The 20,120-nt window shown below is 39.2% G+C and overlaps 1 protein-coding gene across 1 annotated transcript in view; it reads right to left on the reverse strand.

The window, feature by feature from the left end:
* Window positions 1–846: 846 nt before the first annotated feature.
* Window positions 847–20,120, reverse strand: part of LOC128697096 (Ig-like and fibronectin type-III domain-containing protein 2) — a 466,169-nt gene continuing 446,895 nt past the window's right edge. Inside the window, exons 16-22 of the mRNA XM_070095088.1 lie at window positions 16,647–16,855; window positions 16,248–16,422; window positions 15,544–15,690; window positions 15,081–15,192; window positions 8,856–9,055; window positions 7,259–7,443; window positions 847–2,999 (exon numbers count right to left, since the gene is read on the reverse strand). Coding sequence (XP_069951189.1) covers window positions 2,811–2,999; window positions 7,259–7,443; window positions 8,856–9,055; window positions 15,081–15,192; window positions 15,544–15,690; window positions 16,248–16,422; window positions 16,647–16,855 — 1,217 coding nt within the window. The 3' untranslated portion in view covers window positions 847–2,810. The remainder of the gene's footprint in view (window positions 3,000–7,258; window positions 7,444–8,855; window positions 9,056–15,080; window positions 15,193–15,543; window positions 15,691–16,247; window positions 16,423–16,646; window positions 16,856–20,120) is intronic.

A 20,120-nucleotide genomic window follows, 5' to 3' on the forward strand; every position in this document is an offset into this window, starting at 1 on the left:
TCAGCAGGTAATTGTCGTTGTCGTTTAGGCGTGGGACCAGAGTTGGTCCGACGTGGAACGGGCCGGCGATTTGAAAATTGCCGCACCGTAGAGGGAGAGGCCGGAAGCATAGTCAGAGGAGAGTGAAGGTCAGATAAATCGAAGGAGTCAGTCGAGGCCTCAGTACCTGAAGCGGGTGAGGAAACAGCACCGGCAAGAGGTACAGAGGCATGAGGAGTGTCCGAAGAGTGGTCCAAAGACGAGGCGGGGTCAGAACGGGGTGCGGTATCAAGAAGGGGCCCGGGGGTAGCAGGTTCATGGACTAGGGGTGCCATGGTTAGGTTACTTCTTTCTTTTTGTTTTTAAGAAAAAAAAAGAAAGAAGAAAAGAAAATAAAAATAAAAAAAAGGATAAAAAAAGGGGGGAGCGGGGAGGGATAGGTCCTAGGAGGAATGAAAGGGCCAGAAATCTCCCTCCGCGCCCAAGAGGACCTCAGCACCGCAAGTAACGCAGATACAGCATGGAACCCGTGCCATACCCTACCCATCATGCCAGTAAACCGGCAATCCGGGATAGCAACCTCACATCTGCCGAGCTACCTCGGTGGACAAAAGAGAGGGCGGCCGGAAATCTGCCACAAAGCATACCACCACCCCCGGAATCCGAAAGGTGGCTTCCAGAGATACACCCGTCGCCCGAGAGACACCCTCCGGGATACCGGAGAGGGATCAGGACATCCCCAGGCAATCCAGATTCCATGGCAAACTACGCCACCGCCAAGAACCTCAACGGAATGGGATGGACCCCGGTACCCTTTCCCCTACCTAGGAACTAGCGTGCCTGTGGAAAAAAAAAAAAAAGGCAAAAGGGAGGGGTGGGGAGGAGGAGGAGGAAAGGAAAAGGGGGAGGATGGGATAGGGAATGGGGGATTGGGGGGTAATTAGGTTCGGTCTGAGGAAGTAGACCGACAGGTCTAATTCCTCAGACCAAGAGCCTCTTCACCACACCAAGGAGCCCCCCTTGAAGAGGATATCGATTCTCAAATCTGTATATTATACATTGTGGAATGTGATATATTCTGCAGTACGACACTTTCTGGAATGATATGATGCATTCAGCAATATGACATGTTCTGGGATTATTTATTACATTCTGGGATATGTTACATTCAGGAATGATATGATGAATTCTGGAAAAATGTGGTGTATTCTGGAATGTTAGGAAGCTTCTTAAAGTGGTAAGATAAATCTGCTGTGTGACAGGTCCTTGGCACAACCATCTGCATCATACTGGGACGGGTATTATGTCAGGTGATATCTTATAGTAGGTTTACCATTTTGTTTTGATTATAGTAATAAACCTTCTACTGTTCTATTATTTTTACAGGTCCTCGATAATTTTAGAAAGCATGAAAGTGCTTGGAATTTCACAAATTATTCTGCATATTGTGATATCACTTGTTTACTGTGATCTTATTCCACACGCACACACATATTATGTATATATATTATATATACATACAAAATATTGTGCCGAATAGGTAAATCTTGCGATTTTGGCTTAAATAGCAATGCTCTTGGCAAATAATTTAAGCGAAAATCTGTGTATGCAATAATTTAGCAAAAATCATTCTGAACCTAATGAAAAATATTTCATTGTATTTGCTTATTAAATTACTGAAACTCTTCTAAAATATATTTAGTTGGATTAAGTTAAATTAAATTGTGCTTGTTATATTAAGGTTAGGTAAGCTTTCTAAGGTTTTTTTGATACAAAATTATTAGTTTTTACATGAACACAAGTGAAAAAAAAATGTATCTTTAAACAGAGAAAATTTTAGAAAGGACTTAATTTTAAACGAGTTCTTGCTAATTGACCACTTCTACCTATTCGGCATAATACACACACACTAATATATATATAATGTGTGTATATATATATACAGCCTCTCCACACTTAGCGATGTACTTGTTTACCAACACCTTGGACTTACGATGGGCTCTCTGACCAGTATTCATACTTAAATGTATATCAGAGCTGATTTCCTCTATTCTGTTTATTTCAATATACAGTACACTACTGTATAAACATTTAAAAATATACCAGAAATGTTATAAATGGTGAAAAGGTGACATTAAAACAATACCAAAGATGGTAGACACAAACTCACTACCATCATAGTATGCTCCTCACTTAGTGACGAATTCGTTTACCGATGTGGTTTTAGGAACGGAACTCCATCGTTAAGTGAGAAGAGGCTGTATATATTATTGCTTACAAAGTCATTAAACTATTGTGACTTTTATTAATTTAGAAATAAGTCTTATGACAGCAACAGTGGTGATGGTGGTAATCGAGTGATAAGTGCAGTGTTGTAGTGATGGTAACTGAGGGGTGACAATCGTAAATAGTGTGGAAGTGAGCTGCAGGTGATGGATACCTGGAGTATACCTGGAGAGAGTTTCGGGGGTCAATGCCTCCACGGTCCAGTCTGAGACCAGGCAGTGACAGTGTAGTACACCTCTCCTGACACCATTTTCATTTACCACTTAAAAAACACATTAAACACTACTTCATTACATCTCCTTTTTCTTTGCAAAGTAATAATGTGATATCTTGGACATCCAGAAGCAACTCAAATTTGACCTCCCTACTAAAAATCCGACTTTCGTGTACGAAATTATTGCACAGAAATACGCCATTTTTTCTCTTCTCTGTGAAAAAAGAATTTTATCTAAGTCACACTACGGTCTGAAAATATATGTAAGTATTTAAAAATGACGATCCGGAGAAATGGACCAATGAAACTGGTGATCAGTCAAGGGTAAACATTAGCTGGTGAAGCGCATGTAGCCTCCGTTACTCGGCAGATCGTCTTCAAACCCTGGGGTTGACGCTGACACATTCTGGGTGTTCCACACTCCGCCGTTCACGTCAATGGGTGAGATCCCGCCGTTGTTCATCCCACCGTTCATCCCCGTTATGTTCCCGTTGAGGCTGCCATTGGGAGTCTCGGCGATCTGTACAGAGAACCAACTTTAGTTTCTAAGAACAATAATAACTAACCTCATGGACACCTGCAGTTCTAAATAAAACATAACTAATGTTCAATTTAACGTGGTTAAGTCATGCAGGATCCATCTCCTGATCGTCAAACTCATTCCTTAACTAGACTCAGCCATCTTTCAGCAATTTTTCTGAACTTGTGGGCATAAGCACATGAAAGTGCTCAGGTTTCACTTCCTATTTTTCATACTGCAATCATGCATTTCATATATATACGTCATGCCAAATAGGTAAAATTGGTCACTTAGCAAGAACTCATTTAAAATTAATAATTTTGTACCAAAAGCAACTCAGCAAACTTGCCTAATCCAACTAAATATATTTTAGACAAATTTACAGAAATTTTACAATAAACAATGATATATATTTTTTCCATTAGGTTCAGAATGATTTTTGTGAAATTATTGCATACACAAATTTGCACTTGCCTTTACTGGGCAAAGTGTTGCTACTTAAGCCAAAAATGGAAGTTTTACCTATTTGGCATGACATATATAAATTCTCCGTGGAGTAGTGATCCTTGAGCAAACATTATGATGACCTCACAGCATTACTCAATTCTCTTCATTCCAATATATCAATCATCACACTCACAGAAACCTGGCTTAAGCCTGATATTACAGATGTCTATACCATTCATGGCTACATGGTCATACACAACTGTAGAACAGACCAGCAAGGGGGAGGAACAGCTATACTATACTACTCGAATGTATCAAAGATCTTGCATGAGGGACGAACATGGAGAATATATCATAGCCAAATTTAAATCAAAAGACCTGCAAAAACCCCTCACAGTTATAAACATCTACAGAGTACCACAGTCAAACATTTACCACTTTAGTGAAAAACTAGGAAACATGATTACTGATGCACACATGAATAAAAACCACCTACTACTAACAGGAGATTTCAACATAAACATACTACATGATCAGGACCCACAAGTAACCGAATTCACAAACACAATGAGTAACTGCCTGTTGCTACCAGCAATATCTAAACCTACAAGAATCACTGAGACAAGCATCTCCTTAATAGACCACATCCCCTTTAAATCAGGCATAATCACAGACAACACTACAGACCACTACCCAACCTTTCTCATAACTAATCTGGGCAAACTGCCACAAGACATTACTAAAGTAACTTTCAGACTACATAACGAGACAGCAGTTAACAGTTTTATAGCAGCTATGAATAACATTGATTGGCAAAATGAGCTTGAAACATATACAGATATGAATGAATATATAAATAATTTTCTAAAAAAAGCCCAAAGCCTCTAACAAACATTGCCCCAAAAAACTAAACAGATCACAGCAAAGAGACTGAATAATCCCTGGCTAACACCAAGCATCCTCAAATCCATTAACACAAAGCACAAATATGAAAAACAGTATAGAATGGGACAAATAACTAGAGAACAGTCTAAACGTTACTCATCAGCACTTACCAGCCTGATAAGATCTAAAAAATTGTATTATGAAAATAGATTACATAACATCAAAGGTGATATGAAAAAAACCTGGAAAACTATCTGAAATTCTTGGAACTAAAAAATTATCCAAAAACAAAACAATCAAACTAACAAAATCAGATGAACCCCAACTCACACCTACTGAAAACAGCAAACAGACTTAATGTTTTCTTCTCCACCATAGGACCCCTCAAAGAAGGTTCCTTGATGTTGGTGAGGGGCTCTTGATTTAGGGAATTGGATCTGTGCTCCAGTTCCCCGAATTAAGCCTGAATGCCTTCCACATCCCCCCCCAGGCGCTGTATAATTCTCCTGGTTTAGCGCTTCCCCCTTGATTATAATAATAATAATCCAAAATAGGAAAAAATCTAGCTAACAAAATACGAAGCGCAAACACCCGTTCATCAGACTACCTACCCAAATATGCTATTCCTAGCTCCAACTAACCCCCATAGAAGTTACACTTATCATAAACACCCTTAAAAACAAGGCAGGAGACATAAACAACTTGCCTGCTTTTATGTACAAAAAAGCTTCTCAAGTATTGTCACCAATTATTGCAATGCTCTTTAACCCTTAAACGGTCCAAACGTATATATACATTTTTTCAACATCTGAAAGTATGTAAAAAAAATGTAGATCTTCTGTTTTGTTTTACATTTGAAAACGCGTAAAAAACATTTTTATCTACCTTTTTTTTTTGTTATATTTGAAAATATGTAAAAAAAGTAGATCTACGTTTGTAGCAATACGAATTTGAACGTCGATCTGTTTGAACCGTTTAAGGGTTAACAAATCCATTGAATCATCTACCTACCCAACAATCCTCCAAATAGCGAGGGTCACTCCGATCCACAAAGGAGGTGACCAAGCTGACTTGAATAACTATAGACCAATATCTTACTTACCACTGCTCTCTAAAATCTTTGAAATATTAATTCATAGACGGATCTATTCCTACCTCGTCTCACACATATTAAACCTTTGTCAGTTTGAATTCAGGAATAATAAAAGCACAAATGATGCTATCATACACATGCTTGAGCTAATATATACCGCACTCGAAAAGAAAGAAGTCCCGCTGGGCATTTTCATTGATTTACGTAAAGCCTTCGATACAGTTGACCATGAACTGCTGTACTCCAAATTAACACACTATGGTATCAAAGGTCACTCCCTCAACTACCTAAAATCATACCTTAGTAACAGAACTCAATATGTGTATGCAAATGATGCAAACTCTTCCACTCAACCAATCACAGTAGGAGTCCCACAAGGAAGTGTCCTTGGACCACTCCTCTCTCATCTACATCAATGATCTACCAAATGCATCACAGCTACTCAAACCCATATTACGTATTTGCAGATGACACTAAATATGTCTTTTCCCACCCAAACACAGTCAATGCTGAAATGCAGAAAATATCTGCCTGGATGATGACTAATAAACTTACCCTGAATACTGATAAAACCTATTTCATTCAGTTTGGAAACAAAGCTGCAAATGATCCAATTAACATAACGCTAAATGGATCATCAGTCACAAGACTCGCAGAGGGATAATTCCTAGGTATCCACCTTGACAGTAGCCTTAAGTTCCGGACACACATACAACAAATCACCAAGAAAATCTCCAAGACTGTAGGCATACTATCAAAGATAAGGTACTATGTTCCACAATCAGCTTTCCTGGCACTGTACCATTCACTCATATACCCTTATCTTACATATGGAATTTGTGTATGGGGATCAACAACATCCAATCACCTAAAACCCCTAATACCCAGCAAAAGGCAGCAGTAAGAATGATAACAAATTCCCACTCCTGCCAGCATACTCCACCAATTTTCAAGTCTGAATCTGCTCACCGTTAAGAACATCCATATTTATTCATGCGCTTACTACATACACAGAACAATACATGCAAATATAAACCCTCCACTCAAACTTCTCACCAACCTAAACAGGACACATGACCACAACAGAAGACACAGATCACTTTTTGATATACCTCGTGTCCATATCACACTGTGTAAAAATTCTATGCACATAAAGGGGTCTTTTCCAAAATATGAAATTCATTACCAGAAGATATTAAAGTAACCCAGTCTGAAAATCAATTTAAGACTCTTCTCAAAAGCCACTTAATCACCTTAGACTAAATGCTAAATACTCAGTACACACACACTCACTTATGTACTCCCACATCATAACTTCAACAATCACTTTGAACCTTTTATCAATTGTTGACAGGAATATAATTGAATCATTGTTTTCACAAAAAGCATTTTTGATTATATGAATATATCTTTTGTCTTATGCAAATTTTGATCCACTTATAATTAATAATCTACTGTATAACTATGAAATAATTACTATCCTACTGTACAACTATGATATAATCCTTAGTGTTAAGTAGTCTGTAAGCCAATAATGTTAAGTAGGCCCATAATGCCTAGGCATAATAGAGGCTCTCTTTGCATTGCAACCCACTCTTGTAAATACAAAATCTCAATGTACTGTTTGCAAAGACATAAAATAAATAAATAGAATTCTTCCTCCATAAGGCAACTAAAATGCTGGGAGCAAGGAGCTAGTAACCCCTTCTCCTGTATACATTAAATTTAAAAAGAGAAAATTTCGTTTTTCATTTTAGGTCACCCTGCCTTAGTGGGATATGGCCAATTTGTTGAATAATATATAATTGACAACGATTACACAAGAGCTACTGGCCTGGACAGTATCTCCGTTGCGTTCCCTGATATAGGAAGGGTTCTCGAAGGAGATGCCACCGTTACTTGAAGACTTGGCACCCAGCAGGTTCCTCTTGCGTGCCCAGAAGATGCTCAGTGCCACCAGCACACATACCAGGATCACCACTATCACCGTCACCACTGCCACTGCTACACCAGAAGCTCCTGCCACGGAGACAAGTCGTCATTTATGGTAGATGGTGCACAGTCAGATTTCTTATGAAGCTCATGAAGGCACAGCCAACTCTTATAAAACTGTTCTATATATAGTCAGCATCCTGGGAACAAAATTGACTCGATTTGCCAGAAATGCTCAGCATAACAAGTGGCTTTCTATATTGAGGTCAGCTATGGTCTGTATACCTTGTACATGTACTTGTAGAAGATTATTATTATTATTAGTGACTAGATGATGAATTAGACATATGCAACATCTAGGTATCTTTACTTGTAGATGTTTCACCATCCAATGGCTTTATCAATACAATACATGGATATGATGTAAAGACTGCATAAATATATACAGTACACAGTGGATGAGGTAATCAGTCCCTCAGCCTAGGAGCAGGTGATGAGCACTGTAGTCTTGAAGAATACAGTACTATATGTACATTTTAACTCTTAACATTATGTTCATATACTGATAAAGCCACTGGACGGCAAAACGTCTACAAGTAAATCTACCCAGATGTTGCACATGTGTCCAATTCATCATCTTGTCATTAGATAATGGTCCAAGTTAGACCAAAATGTTGTCATATATTTATTCTCCTATGTGCGGGTTATTTGTATGTCGGCTGGACATCTTCAGTACCCAGATTTCCATTATTTTTTTTTTTTACTCATACCCAGAAGGTGTGTCACCATGTGCAGAAGCATGGAAACATTGTAGGGCTATATATACCATTTTGAGTAGCTTTCTGAACATGCAGGATAAATATGTGGGTGGGAATGGTTGGATTTGCCTAGCAATGGCCAGTAGGCCCACTGCAATGTTCCTAAATTACTATGTTCTTTAAGTAATTTTTAAAATCAGGACACGTCTGTAGGACGTGTCCTGATGCCGCAATTCTTATTACCCTCCAAACTGCTGTCTAATTTCTAATTCTAATCAAATAGAAGGAATTAGCAGTGTAACTGACACTAGGTTAGGTAAGGTTTGTCAGGAAACTGGACAAATGTTTCCTGACACAGGCCTTAGTTATACGACTTGCAGCCAGAGCTTTTGGTCATCTGATTGAGGCCTTCCACTGGCTTACCCCTCCATCCCCTTTAAAAATTATGGTTATAATTAGATACTATGGAAGGGAAAAATACACTAATGTACAGTTCAGGACAGTTATTAGAGAACACGTTTCACCACTAGTGGATAGAAACAGTGAAGCTGACACTAGGGGAAGGAGACTCGCCTTGTGTAGCAGCAGAGCTGACACTAGGGGTAGGAGACTCGCCTTGTGTAGCAGTGAAGCTGACACTAGGGGTAGGAGACTTGCCTTGTGTAGCAGCAGAGCTGACACTAGGGGTAGGAGACTCGCCTTGTGTAGCAGTGAAGCTGACACTAGGGGCTGGAGACTCACCTTGTGTAGCAGTGGAGCTGACATAACTAACACCATGGGTGAAGGTGACAGTAGGGGTAAGGACTGATGTGCCCTTGTGGTTGCCAGCTTTAACAGCAATCTCGTAGGTTACATCAGACTTGAGCCCCTCAATGACTAGCTCAGTGTTGGATGTGTCGTTCTTCAGTGCTGCCCGCTGTCCCATGGGCCTCCAGAACACTCTGTAGAGAAACATTATCATAAGTAGTGTTATGATGTGCTTGACGAGGCATTCTTCAGAGCCGTACGTTGGCCCATCTAATGCAGGGTTCCCCAAAGTGGTCAATATCAACCCATAAGGGTCGATGGGACTAGTGAAGGGGGTCAATAAATGGCCGAGGGTTAAAAGGGGGTAAGTAAATGTCTGGGGACATGCTTTGCATTGTGTATCTGTGATCTATCACAGGGAAGGATATACGTGAAGTCATTATTATTCGTAGTACTATTAAAGTACTATTTATTAAATTATTTTCATATAATAAATGATTAGGGGTTGATGGACAATCTGAAACTTCATGAAGGTGTCAGAGCTGAAGAGTTTGGGGATCCTGGTCTAATGGGTACAAGACCTCGTAAAGTAGACTGCTGTTGTATTCAGTACTCTCTTCTCTCTCTCTCTCTCTCTCTTGTACACGCACGCACACACACGCACACACGCACACACGCACTCACTCACTCACTCACGCACGCACGCACGCACGCACGCACGCACGCACACACACACACACACACACACACACACACACAGAGTGTATGATGCCGAGAACAACCAGTCCCACAGCCTGGTAAAAATAAAAGAATGTGTGTGTTTTGTGATGAAAAGGAACAGAGCTTTTATATGTAAGTGTTGTTCTGAAAAAATAGAAGGAAAATATTAAAATATTAACATGGAATATTATCTTTACAAGAAAAATAAAATTAGTACAGTGGACCCTCCCCTAACGATATTAATCTGTTCCTGAGAGCTCATTGTTAGCCGAAATTATCGTTAGCCGAATTAATTTTCCCCATGAGAAATAATGGAAATCAAATTAATCCGTTCCTGACACCCCAAAGTATGAAAAAAAAAAATTACCACATTAAATATCCATTTTTATACACCCAAAAAGAAGCCATACACAATTACTACTGTACTAAATAAAGAATACATGACACTTACCTTTATTGAAGATCTGGTGATGATTGATGGGATGGGAGATGGTGGAAGTTATTGTTTGGAAGGGGAATCCCCTTCCATGAGGACTTAAGGTAGCAAGTTCTTTTCCGTGGTTACTTCCCTTCTTTTAATGCCACTAGGACCAGCTTGAGTCACTGGACCCCTGTCGCACAACAAATCTGTCCATAGAGCTCTGTACCTCGTGTTCCTTTAAGATTTGCCTAAAATGGGCCACAACATTGTCATTGTAATAAGCACAGCTTGCAATAGCTGTGTTAGGGTGATTTTCATCCATAAAGGTTTGCAGTTCAACCAACTCTGCACACATTTCCTTGATCTCTTTTTTCAATTCCATACTAATTCTCGCCCTTTTTACCACAAGGATGGCACTAAAGCTTTCTTGGGGTCCATGGTGACTTATTTATTTATTTATTTATTTATTTATTTATTAATTTGAACATGATACAGTGAAGTACAAAGTTATTACAGTGTAACATGCCAAAGCCCCTTGTATGCAGAGCATTATGGGCAGCTTAAAATTAACTTAAGATTAACTAAGCAATGATATATTCAGTGGTAAAAACATTATTGTAAACAGATAACAATTTAGCACAAATGAGTATTACAAAGACAGGTCATATGGTCATTTACTGTGTTGCTGAGCATTCAGTAGAATGGAGTATTCTGTTAGGTAATGTAATTAAAAAATAAAGTTTGATTGGGTCACAGGTTAGACATTTATGAGATACAATAATGAGAAACATTTACAAGATACAATTTATGAGATACAATTATTCAGTATTTATTTAGTTGTGGGTGAGTAAGTGATTTTTGAGAAGAGATTTGAATTTATAAACAGACAGTGTTTCTTTTATATTCACAGGTAATGAATTCCAGATTTTAGGGCCTTTTATGTGCATTGAGTTTTTGCATAGTGTGAGATGGACTCGAGGAACATCAAAGAGTGATCTGTGCCTTGTGTTATGGTCGTGTGTTCTGTTGAGGTTGGTAAGGAGACGTTTGAGGGGAGGGTTTATATCAGAATTAAGTGTTCTATGAATGTAGTAGGTGCAGTAATAAGTATGATCTGTTTAGTTTTTTATTGGGCAATGCATGTTATAGGTTTTTTTTTTTTTTTTTGTAAAAAAATATTAACACATTCATCAATATTGAAGTTGTCTGCTAGCTCGTTTTGCCAGTCATTTTCACTAAATGCTGAAATATTTATTACTAGGTGACTCGTCATGTAGTCGCAATGTGATCTTAGTTATGTCCTGGGGTGCCTCACACAAGTTGGTTATGAGAAAGATGGGATAGTGGTTAGTGGTGTTATCAGTAATTATGCCTGCTCTTAATGGGGATATAGTGTTTGTCCTGATATGTCTAGTAATGAGGCATTTGTGTCAGTGATTCTTGTAGGTATTGTTATTGCTGGTAGAAGCAAGCAGCTGTTCATAGTGTCTGTGAATTCAGTCACTTGTGGGTCATGGTCAAGGATGAGATTTATGTTGAAGTCCCCTGTAAGTATTAGGTGATGTTTGCTCATTTCAGCACTAGTTATTATGTTTCTTAGTTTTTCACTAAAAGAGTAAATATTGGAGTGAGGAACTCTAAAAATTGCTCCAACTGTTAACCCTTCCAGGGTTTCAGCCGTACTAGTACGGCTTACGCACCAGGGTTTTTGACGTACTAGTATGCCTAAATTCTAGCGCCTTCAAATCTAATGAGAGAAAGCTGGTAGGCCTACATATGAAAGAATGGGTTTATGTGGTCAGTGTGCATGGTATAAAAAAAATCCTGCAGCACACAGTGCGTAATGAGAAAAAAAAAAACTTTGACCGTGTTTTTGGATTAAAACAGCGACTTTGCACTGTATTTTTGTATGGCATTTATTGTTGTATTCTAGTTTTCCTGGTCTCATTTTATAGAATGGAAGACATATTACAGAAATTGAGATGATTTTGACTGGTTTTACAATGAAAAGTACATTGAAATTGAGCTCAAAGTAGCAGATATGTTCGATTTTTACCAAAGTTCAAAAGTAAACAAATCATGCTATGCGTCCAATACACATCAACTGGCGAGTCTAATATTCTTTCACAAGTGTGCTGATATTATTTATACCATTTCTACACTAATGCAGTAGTCTGCATAACAGTAAATCTTCTATTTTTTTGTGAGAATAAAAATTCTAAGTGGAAAGCAAAAGAATGGGGACATGACTAATGAACAGAGGAAATGTTATTTTAGTGCCAGGAATGTCTTTCTTGTTTATTCTGGACCCTATTCGGAAATTGGCATCTTTTGAAATTTGTGTGAAATTGGCAAAATTGCTAAATTCTGACCACTGTATTGGGCAGTTGAAATCAATAAATGGGTGGTTTCTTGTACTCATTCGATAGAAAAAATGGAGTTCTAGCAAAATACATAGTTATGATTTTTGTCGACTAGTACACTGGAATTGGCCGAAAATAGGGCTCAAGGTGGGCAAAATCGCCGATGCATAAACATCGTCGAGACCGCTAACTTTGCAAGAGCATAATTATGGTGTCATTATGATCGGGAAAAGATTCTCTATCTTTTCATAAGAAAAAATAATTTTTTTTTTTTTAAATTTGGGCGACCCTGAGAACAAGTCTCTGAGAGGGCCTGTCGACCCTGAAAGGGTTAAAGGTTTTGTAAAGTCTTTGGATTTAAATTTAGCAAAGGTATATTCACCATGTTCATCCCTTGTGCAAGCAGAATTTATACACTCTAGTTCATCATAGTAGTATATAGCCATTACTCCTCCTAACTGATCTGGCCTACAATTGTGTATGGCTGTGTAGCCAGATATGGAATAGATGTTTGTAACATGTTTTAGCCATGTTTTAGTGAGAGTAATGGACATACTGACATTTAGAGAATTCAGTAGTGCTTGGAGGTCATCATTATGCTTGCTTAGTAATCTGACATTATAAATGAATACTGTTATGTTATTGTTGGCACTGAGTAGTGTCTTAGCCTGACTAGCAGTGTAATAAATGCAATTGTTGTTAGGATCATGTGTGTCTTTAATAAAAGGTTAATGTCAGGATCAATGTTTGCAATCATATGACTAATGCAAGTTTAACAATATATAAATAGTACAAAGATACCAGATATAAACACAGCCAGTACTAACACACCTGCAGACAAGAAAGCCAGTGGAAGGATGGATAAAAATACTGAAACTGAGCAAAATCAGGTAAAACAGGAAAGACTCGTAGATAAATAATGGAACTTTATGAAATGAAATATGTAGAAGTTTTAAAGATTTCCTTACAATAAATGTGAGAGGCACTAAGTAAACAAGCTGAGATAATGAAAAGAAAAATGATAGTTCAAGAACTGGCTAAAAGTAAAGATAATTTAGTAAAGGATATTAAAGTTTTAATAAGAGAACAAAACTACAATGAAGGATAATTATACATTAAGTGTGGGGTGATGAGCCGAGCACTCCATCTTGTTTATGCTGAAGAATGAGTCACTTGTCTAACATCTGGGAATCTTTACTGAGGAAATATTTAACCAGCCAGTGGCTTCTTCAGTCCAATATAGAGAATAAGAGGAAAATGAGGTTATCAGTCCCTCAGCCTAGAGTTGACGTGTTCAGTCCATTAATTTTAACTGGCGATACGTTTCCTCAATAAAAATTCCCAAGTGTCTCAATCTTCAACTTGTTGGTTTTTAAACTGTCCAACTTGGATCATTTACTTGTAGATGGTCCAAGTCTGGTCACCGTATTACAGAATGGATATAAATACTCTGGAAAACGTACAGAGGAGGATGACAAAGATGATCCCATGTATCAGAAATCTTCCCTATGAGGATAGACTAAGGGCCTGAATCTGCACTCTCTCGAAAGGCGTAGAATTAGGGGGGGATATGATCGAGGTGTATAAATGGAAAACAGGAATAAATAATGGGGATGTAAATAGCGTGCTGAAAATTTCCAGCCAAGACAGGACTCACAGCAATGGTTTCAAGTTAGAAAAATTCAGATTCAGGAAGGATATAGGAAAGCACTGGTTTGGTAATAGAGTTGTGGATGAGTGGAACAAACTCCCGAGTACAGTTATTCAGGCTAAAACGTTGTGTAGTTTTAAAAATAGGTTAGATAAATACATAAGTGGGTGTGGGTGGGTGCGAGTTGGACCTGACTAGCTTGTGCTGCTGGGTCTGGTGCAGTGCTCTATCCTTGAGTGGAGATGATCAGGCTGGGTGGGTCATTGGTCTAATCCGGGAGGGGACATGGACCTGCTCTGCATGGGTCAGTAGGCCTGTTACAGTGTTCCTTCTTTCTTATGTTCTTATGTTCTTAAAACGCCGTCAAAAGCTTCTCTCTCCTATGTGCGGGTTATTTTTGTATTGTTCCAGTCATGGTATTGTGTTACCAGTAACAGTGCTGGTGCAGGCAAAACAAAAGCAGACTGCACAGATTTCTAAGGGTTTCTGTACAAACAGGGCAGAGCTGGGTAGGAAAGAAGCCAGAACCAGGTCAAGGAGAGGAAGAGATGTTACCAGAGTGAAGGTTGGGTTAGGCAAGATTCATCAGGAAACAGGACAGGTGTTTACTAATAGGGGAGTCTTAGTTATATAATAATAATTTAATAATAATATTTATTTCTATAAGTACATGTACAAAGTATACAGACCATAACTGACATACTACTATATAGAAAACTGCTTGTTATGCAGAGCATTTTGGGTAAATTAGGTCAATTTTGTTCCAGGATGCAACCCATACCAGTCCTCTAACACCCAGGTACCCACTGTACTGATGGGTGAACAGGAACAACAGGTGTCTTAACACATCCTATTCTTTCTACTATATATATTCAACTCTTATAAATCTTCTCCATATACAGTCACCTCTCTTGTAAAGCTCCTCTATGATGACTCTTAAGATGACGAAACGCTATTCTTGGGTTTGCCAGCATGGAAAGTTACCTACAGAACTCTCGTGTGGGAAGTTCTTACCTAAAGAACCCCCCACTGTTTGTTAAGTTCTTACCTACAGAGCAGCTTACCTATAGAGCTGCACAGCCTCAGGGTTCTTGACAGGTGGGTCCCAGGTGACTCTGGCACCTGTTGGACCATATATGCTGACCTGCACCTTCAGGGGTGGACCTGGCAGCAGCTCTGTCAAAGGTCAAATTTAAAACCAATCTCAAGAGCACAATTTAAATCACAAAATTCAAAAATCCATTTCAACAGCAAAGTCAGACCTGAATGCTGGCTCTTGATCTGAGGAAAGGGAGCTGGTTGCTAGCTACCATTCCCTTGGATCAAACCTGGTTAATCCCCCACCAATCCTCACAAGTGCTGTATCATCCATATAGGTTAAGCACTTCCCACAATTATAATAATAAAAATAACAATAATAATAATAAATGTACAAATTACCTTAACTCTTAGGTATAAATCAATTACTTTAACTGTCAGGTGTAAATATAAGTTACCTTCACTCTCATGTGTAAATGTAACAATTACCTTGACCCTCATTGAAGCATGAGAAAATGATGGGTGCCCACTGCAGGTCACATAGGTGCTGGAGTGGCACGAGCTCCCCCCGGCACCAGTCTAGGCACTTCTTTGGCACCTGGCGCTGACTGCAACAGCTGCGGTGGTCAGAACCATCTGTGGACAGGTGTTAGAAGGTGTTGTATGTGGGGGAGATCTTGAAGACCTGGAGCATTTCTGGCCATGATGGTGAATGCATTTCTTCTATTTTTTGGTCACTGTTCTTTCCATCTCCAGAATTGTATCATCCTCACCCATCTTTCAAGAGTTCAGGCACTGTACTTCCCACCTCCAGAACTGTGAAATCCTCAGCCATTCTTCATAGTACAGGCACTATCCACCTCTAGAACTGTAGCATCCTCACCCGTCCTTTAGGGTACAGGCACTTTACTTTCCACTCCAAAGACTCAAATTCAGCTAACTGGTTTTCCCTAAATTCCTTCACAAATCTTACCTCGCTCACACTCCAACAGCTCGTCAAGTCATAAAACCACTTGAGTCCACTCCTATCTATCATGCACACACAAGTTTGCTGGATGTCAAAGCCCTAGCACTCAAAACCTCCTTTACCCAGTCTTTCCAACACACACACAAGGAGTGGTGAAGGCTTGATTCTCCATCTCATTACCTGCCAGATGAATTACCATTCAGAGCCTGGTTGTGTGTGTTCTCACCTGCTGCACACTTCATGAGCTTGCTGAAGTCCGGGATGCACTCGTCACGGTTCATCACACTCTCAAAGTTGAGTTGATCAAAGGAGCAGGCGTCCAGACAGGTGTCACTTACGTTATTTACTCTGCAGCACTCTGACACATCAATCTCCAGCTTGGCATGCTTGCTCACCTGAACCTGTGAGCGAAACATAAATAGGAGATCACTAAGCCACCTTAGTTCCTGTTGATGGCTTGTTGCAAATTCTGTGCACCAGACTAGAAAACTATGGAGATATAGAAAGACTATTTATAAAACACTTCAAGTGAAGAAAAATCTATTTTTTGTAAATTTGTACCCACAGTGGAGTTTTATGAAGTGCAAGGTAACGCCACACTGTAGTGCGTGTGAAGGTGCATTACCTTTGTAGTGTGCGTGAAGGTGCCAAAGGCATTTCGAGCATGACAGTAATAGAGACCAGCATCACTCTCTTTTATAGTTTTGATAGTCAGCCTCATCAGATAGCCACCTTCAGTCTGTAGGAAGAAGAATAACAATGTTGTCAGGTGCATTGGGTAGTTACATTGTGAGGGCTGAGTTAGAGAAAGGAAGAACATAACATGTTGGTCATCTGCATCAAATATTTACCTTCACACTGTAGGGAGAAACACACAAAATAAATAAATAAATAAATAAATAAATAAATAAATAAATAAATAAATAAATAAATAAATAAATAAATAAATAAATAAATAAATAAATAAATATATATATATATATATATATATATATATATATATATATATATATATATATATATATAAAAATAAATATATATATATATATATATATATATACACACACACACACACACACACACACACACACACACACACACACACACACACACACACACACACACACACACACACACACACACACACACTCTGAAGGAGGGGTGTTAATGTTGCAGTTTAAAAACTGTAGTGTAAAGCACCTTTCAGGCAAGACAGTGATGGAGTGAATGATGGTGAAAGTTTTTCTTTTTCGGGCCACCCTGCCTTGGTGGGAATCGGCCAGTGTGATAATAATAATAATAATAAATATATATATATATATATATATATATATATATATATATATATATATATATATATATATATATATATATATATATATATATATATATATATATATATATATATATATATATATATATATACACACACACACACCTACCATCTGACTTACGACCACTTGACTTACGACCGTGTTTTTTATGCCAAATTTCTGGGAAATAAACAACTATTTGTGTTGTACACAGTGTTTATCCTAAACATTACAGTATAAAATACAGTACTAACAGCATAAAAAGTAAAGTAAAACATGAAATACCAAAATAAAACAATAAAATAAAGCAATTACAAAAATGTTTTGTTGATATTCAGTAGTAAAGTTCGACTTACGACCAGTTTCTCGGAACCGAACTCGGTCGTAAGTCGGATGGTAGGTGTATTTTAGTGCCAGGAATGTCTGTCTTGTTTATTCTGGACCCTATTTGGAAATTGGCAACATGGGTTTAGAACAGGTCGCTCCTGTCTGTCTCAACTATTGGATCACTACGACAAGGTCCTAAATGCACTAGAAGATAAAAAGAATGCAGATGTAATATATACAGACTTTGCAAAAGCCTTCGACAAGTGTGACCATGGCGTAATAGCGCACAAAATGCGTGCTAAAGGAATAACAAGAAAAGTCGGTCGATGGATCTATAATTTCCTCACTAACAGAACACAGAGAGTAGTCGTCAACAGAGTAAAGTCCGAGGCAGCTACGGTGAAAAGCTCTGTTCCACAGGGCACAGTACTCGCTCCCATCTTGTTCCTCATCCTCGTATCCGACATAGACAAGGATGTCAGCCACAGCACCGTGTCTTCCTTTGCAGATGACACCCGAATCTGCATGACAGTGTCTTCCATTGCAGACACTGCAAGGCTCCAGGCGGACATCAACCGAATCTTTCAGTGGGCTGCAGAAAACAATATGAAGTTCAACGATGAGAAATTTCAATTACTCAGATATGGTAAACACGAGGAAATTAAATCTTCATCAGAGTACAAAACAAATTCTGGCCACAAAATAGAGTGAAACACCAACGTCAAAGACCTGGGAGTGATCATGTCGGAGGATCTCACCTTCAAGGACCATAACATTGTATCAATTGCATCTGCTAGAAAAATGACAGGATGGATAATGAGAACCTTCAAAACTAGGGAGGCCAAGCCCATGATGACACTCTTCAGGTCACTTGTTCTATCTAGGCTGGAATATTGCTGCACACTAACAGCACCTTTCAAGGCAGGTGAAATTGCTGACCTAGAAAATGTACAGAGAACCTTCACGGCACGCATAACGGAGATAAAACACCTCAATTACTGGGAGCGCTTGAGGTTCCTAAACCTGTATTCCCTGGAATGCAGGCAGGAGAGATACATGATTATATACACCTGGAAAATCCTAGAGGGACTAGTACCGAACTTGCACACGAAAATCACTTGCTACGAAAGCAAAAGACTTGGCAGACGATGCAACATCCCCCCAATGAAAAGCAGGGGTGTCACTAGCACGTTAAGAGACCATACAATAAGTGTCAGGGGCCCGAGACTGTTCAACTGCCTCCCAGCATACATAAGGGGGATTACCAACAGACCCCTGGCAGTCTTCAAGCTGGCACTGGACAAGCACCTAAAGTCGGTTCCTGACCAGCCGGGCTGTGGCTCGTACGTTGGTTTGCGTGCAGCCAGCAGCAACAGCCTGGTTGATCAGGCTCTGATCCACCAGGAGGCCTGGTCACAGACCGGGCCGCGGGGGTGTTGACCCCCGGAACTCTCTCCAGGTAAACTCCAGGTTTTGAAATTTGTGTGAAATTGGCAAAATTGCTAATTTCTGACCACTTTATTGGATAGTTGAAATCTGTAAATAGGTGGTTTCTTGTACTCATTCGATAGAAAAAATGGAGTTCTAGCGAAATAGTTATGATTTTTGTCGACAAGTACACTGGAATTGGCTGAAAATAGGGCTCAAAGTGGGCGAAATCGCCAATGCGTAAACATCGTCGAGACTGCTAACTTTGCAAGAGCATAATTCCATAAGTTTTCTATCAAATTTCATACTTTTGGTGTCATTATGATCGGGAAAAGATTCTCTATTTTCATAAGAAAAAATTTTTTTTTCCGAAAAATTTTCGACCCTGAGAACAAGTGTAGGAGAGGGCCTCTCAACCCTGAAAGGCTTAATATCTTTATTATGCACCCCATACTCATCCTGTGGGTGGTTATTTTACTAGGGAGTCTCCCTTGCCAGCAAGAGTCCCTTACTAGGGAGATTATATCTTACTAGGAGAGATTATCTCTCTCACTACGGAAAATATCTCCCTTACCAGGGGCAAGAATCTCTTGGAAGACTATCTCCCTTACTAGTGAGTTTATATATGTTAATAGGGAGATAATCTCCAGTATGGAGTGACTTATGTGAGGGAGTTAATCTCTCTTGTGAGGGAGATAATCTTCCTCACAAGGGAGGTAATCTCCCTGGTGATGGAGATAATCTCATATGCTAGGGAGAATCTCCCTGGGGAGGGAGTCAAGTGCCATCACAGTGCTGGCACCTTCAGCAGGCACTAACGAGGAGGGGTGCCAACACATCACTCCACCAGGCACCAGCCAGTACAGTTCAGTTCCCCATAAATTTCCTGCCAAACACATGACTTAACTACCCACGTGACACATACTCTGACCTGACACTGACTGGGTCTTCAGACTAACTTAACTACCCAATTATCATCCTTAATGGCCTTTTTTATTAAATTAGAAAGAGATAATCAATGGTTGGTCAAC

Source organism: Cherax quadricarinatus, chromosome 49, assembly GCF_038502225.1.
Source record: "Cherax quadricarinatus isolate ZL_2023a chromosome 49, ASM3850222v1, whole genome shotgun sequence".
Classification (NCBI taxonomy): Eukaryota; Metazoa; Arthropoda; class Malacostraca; order Decapoda; family Parastacidae; genus Cherax; species Cherax quadricarinatus.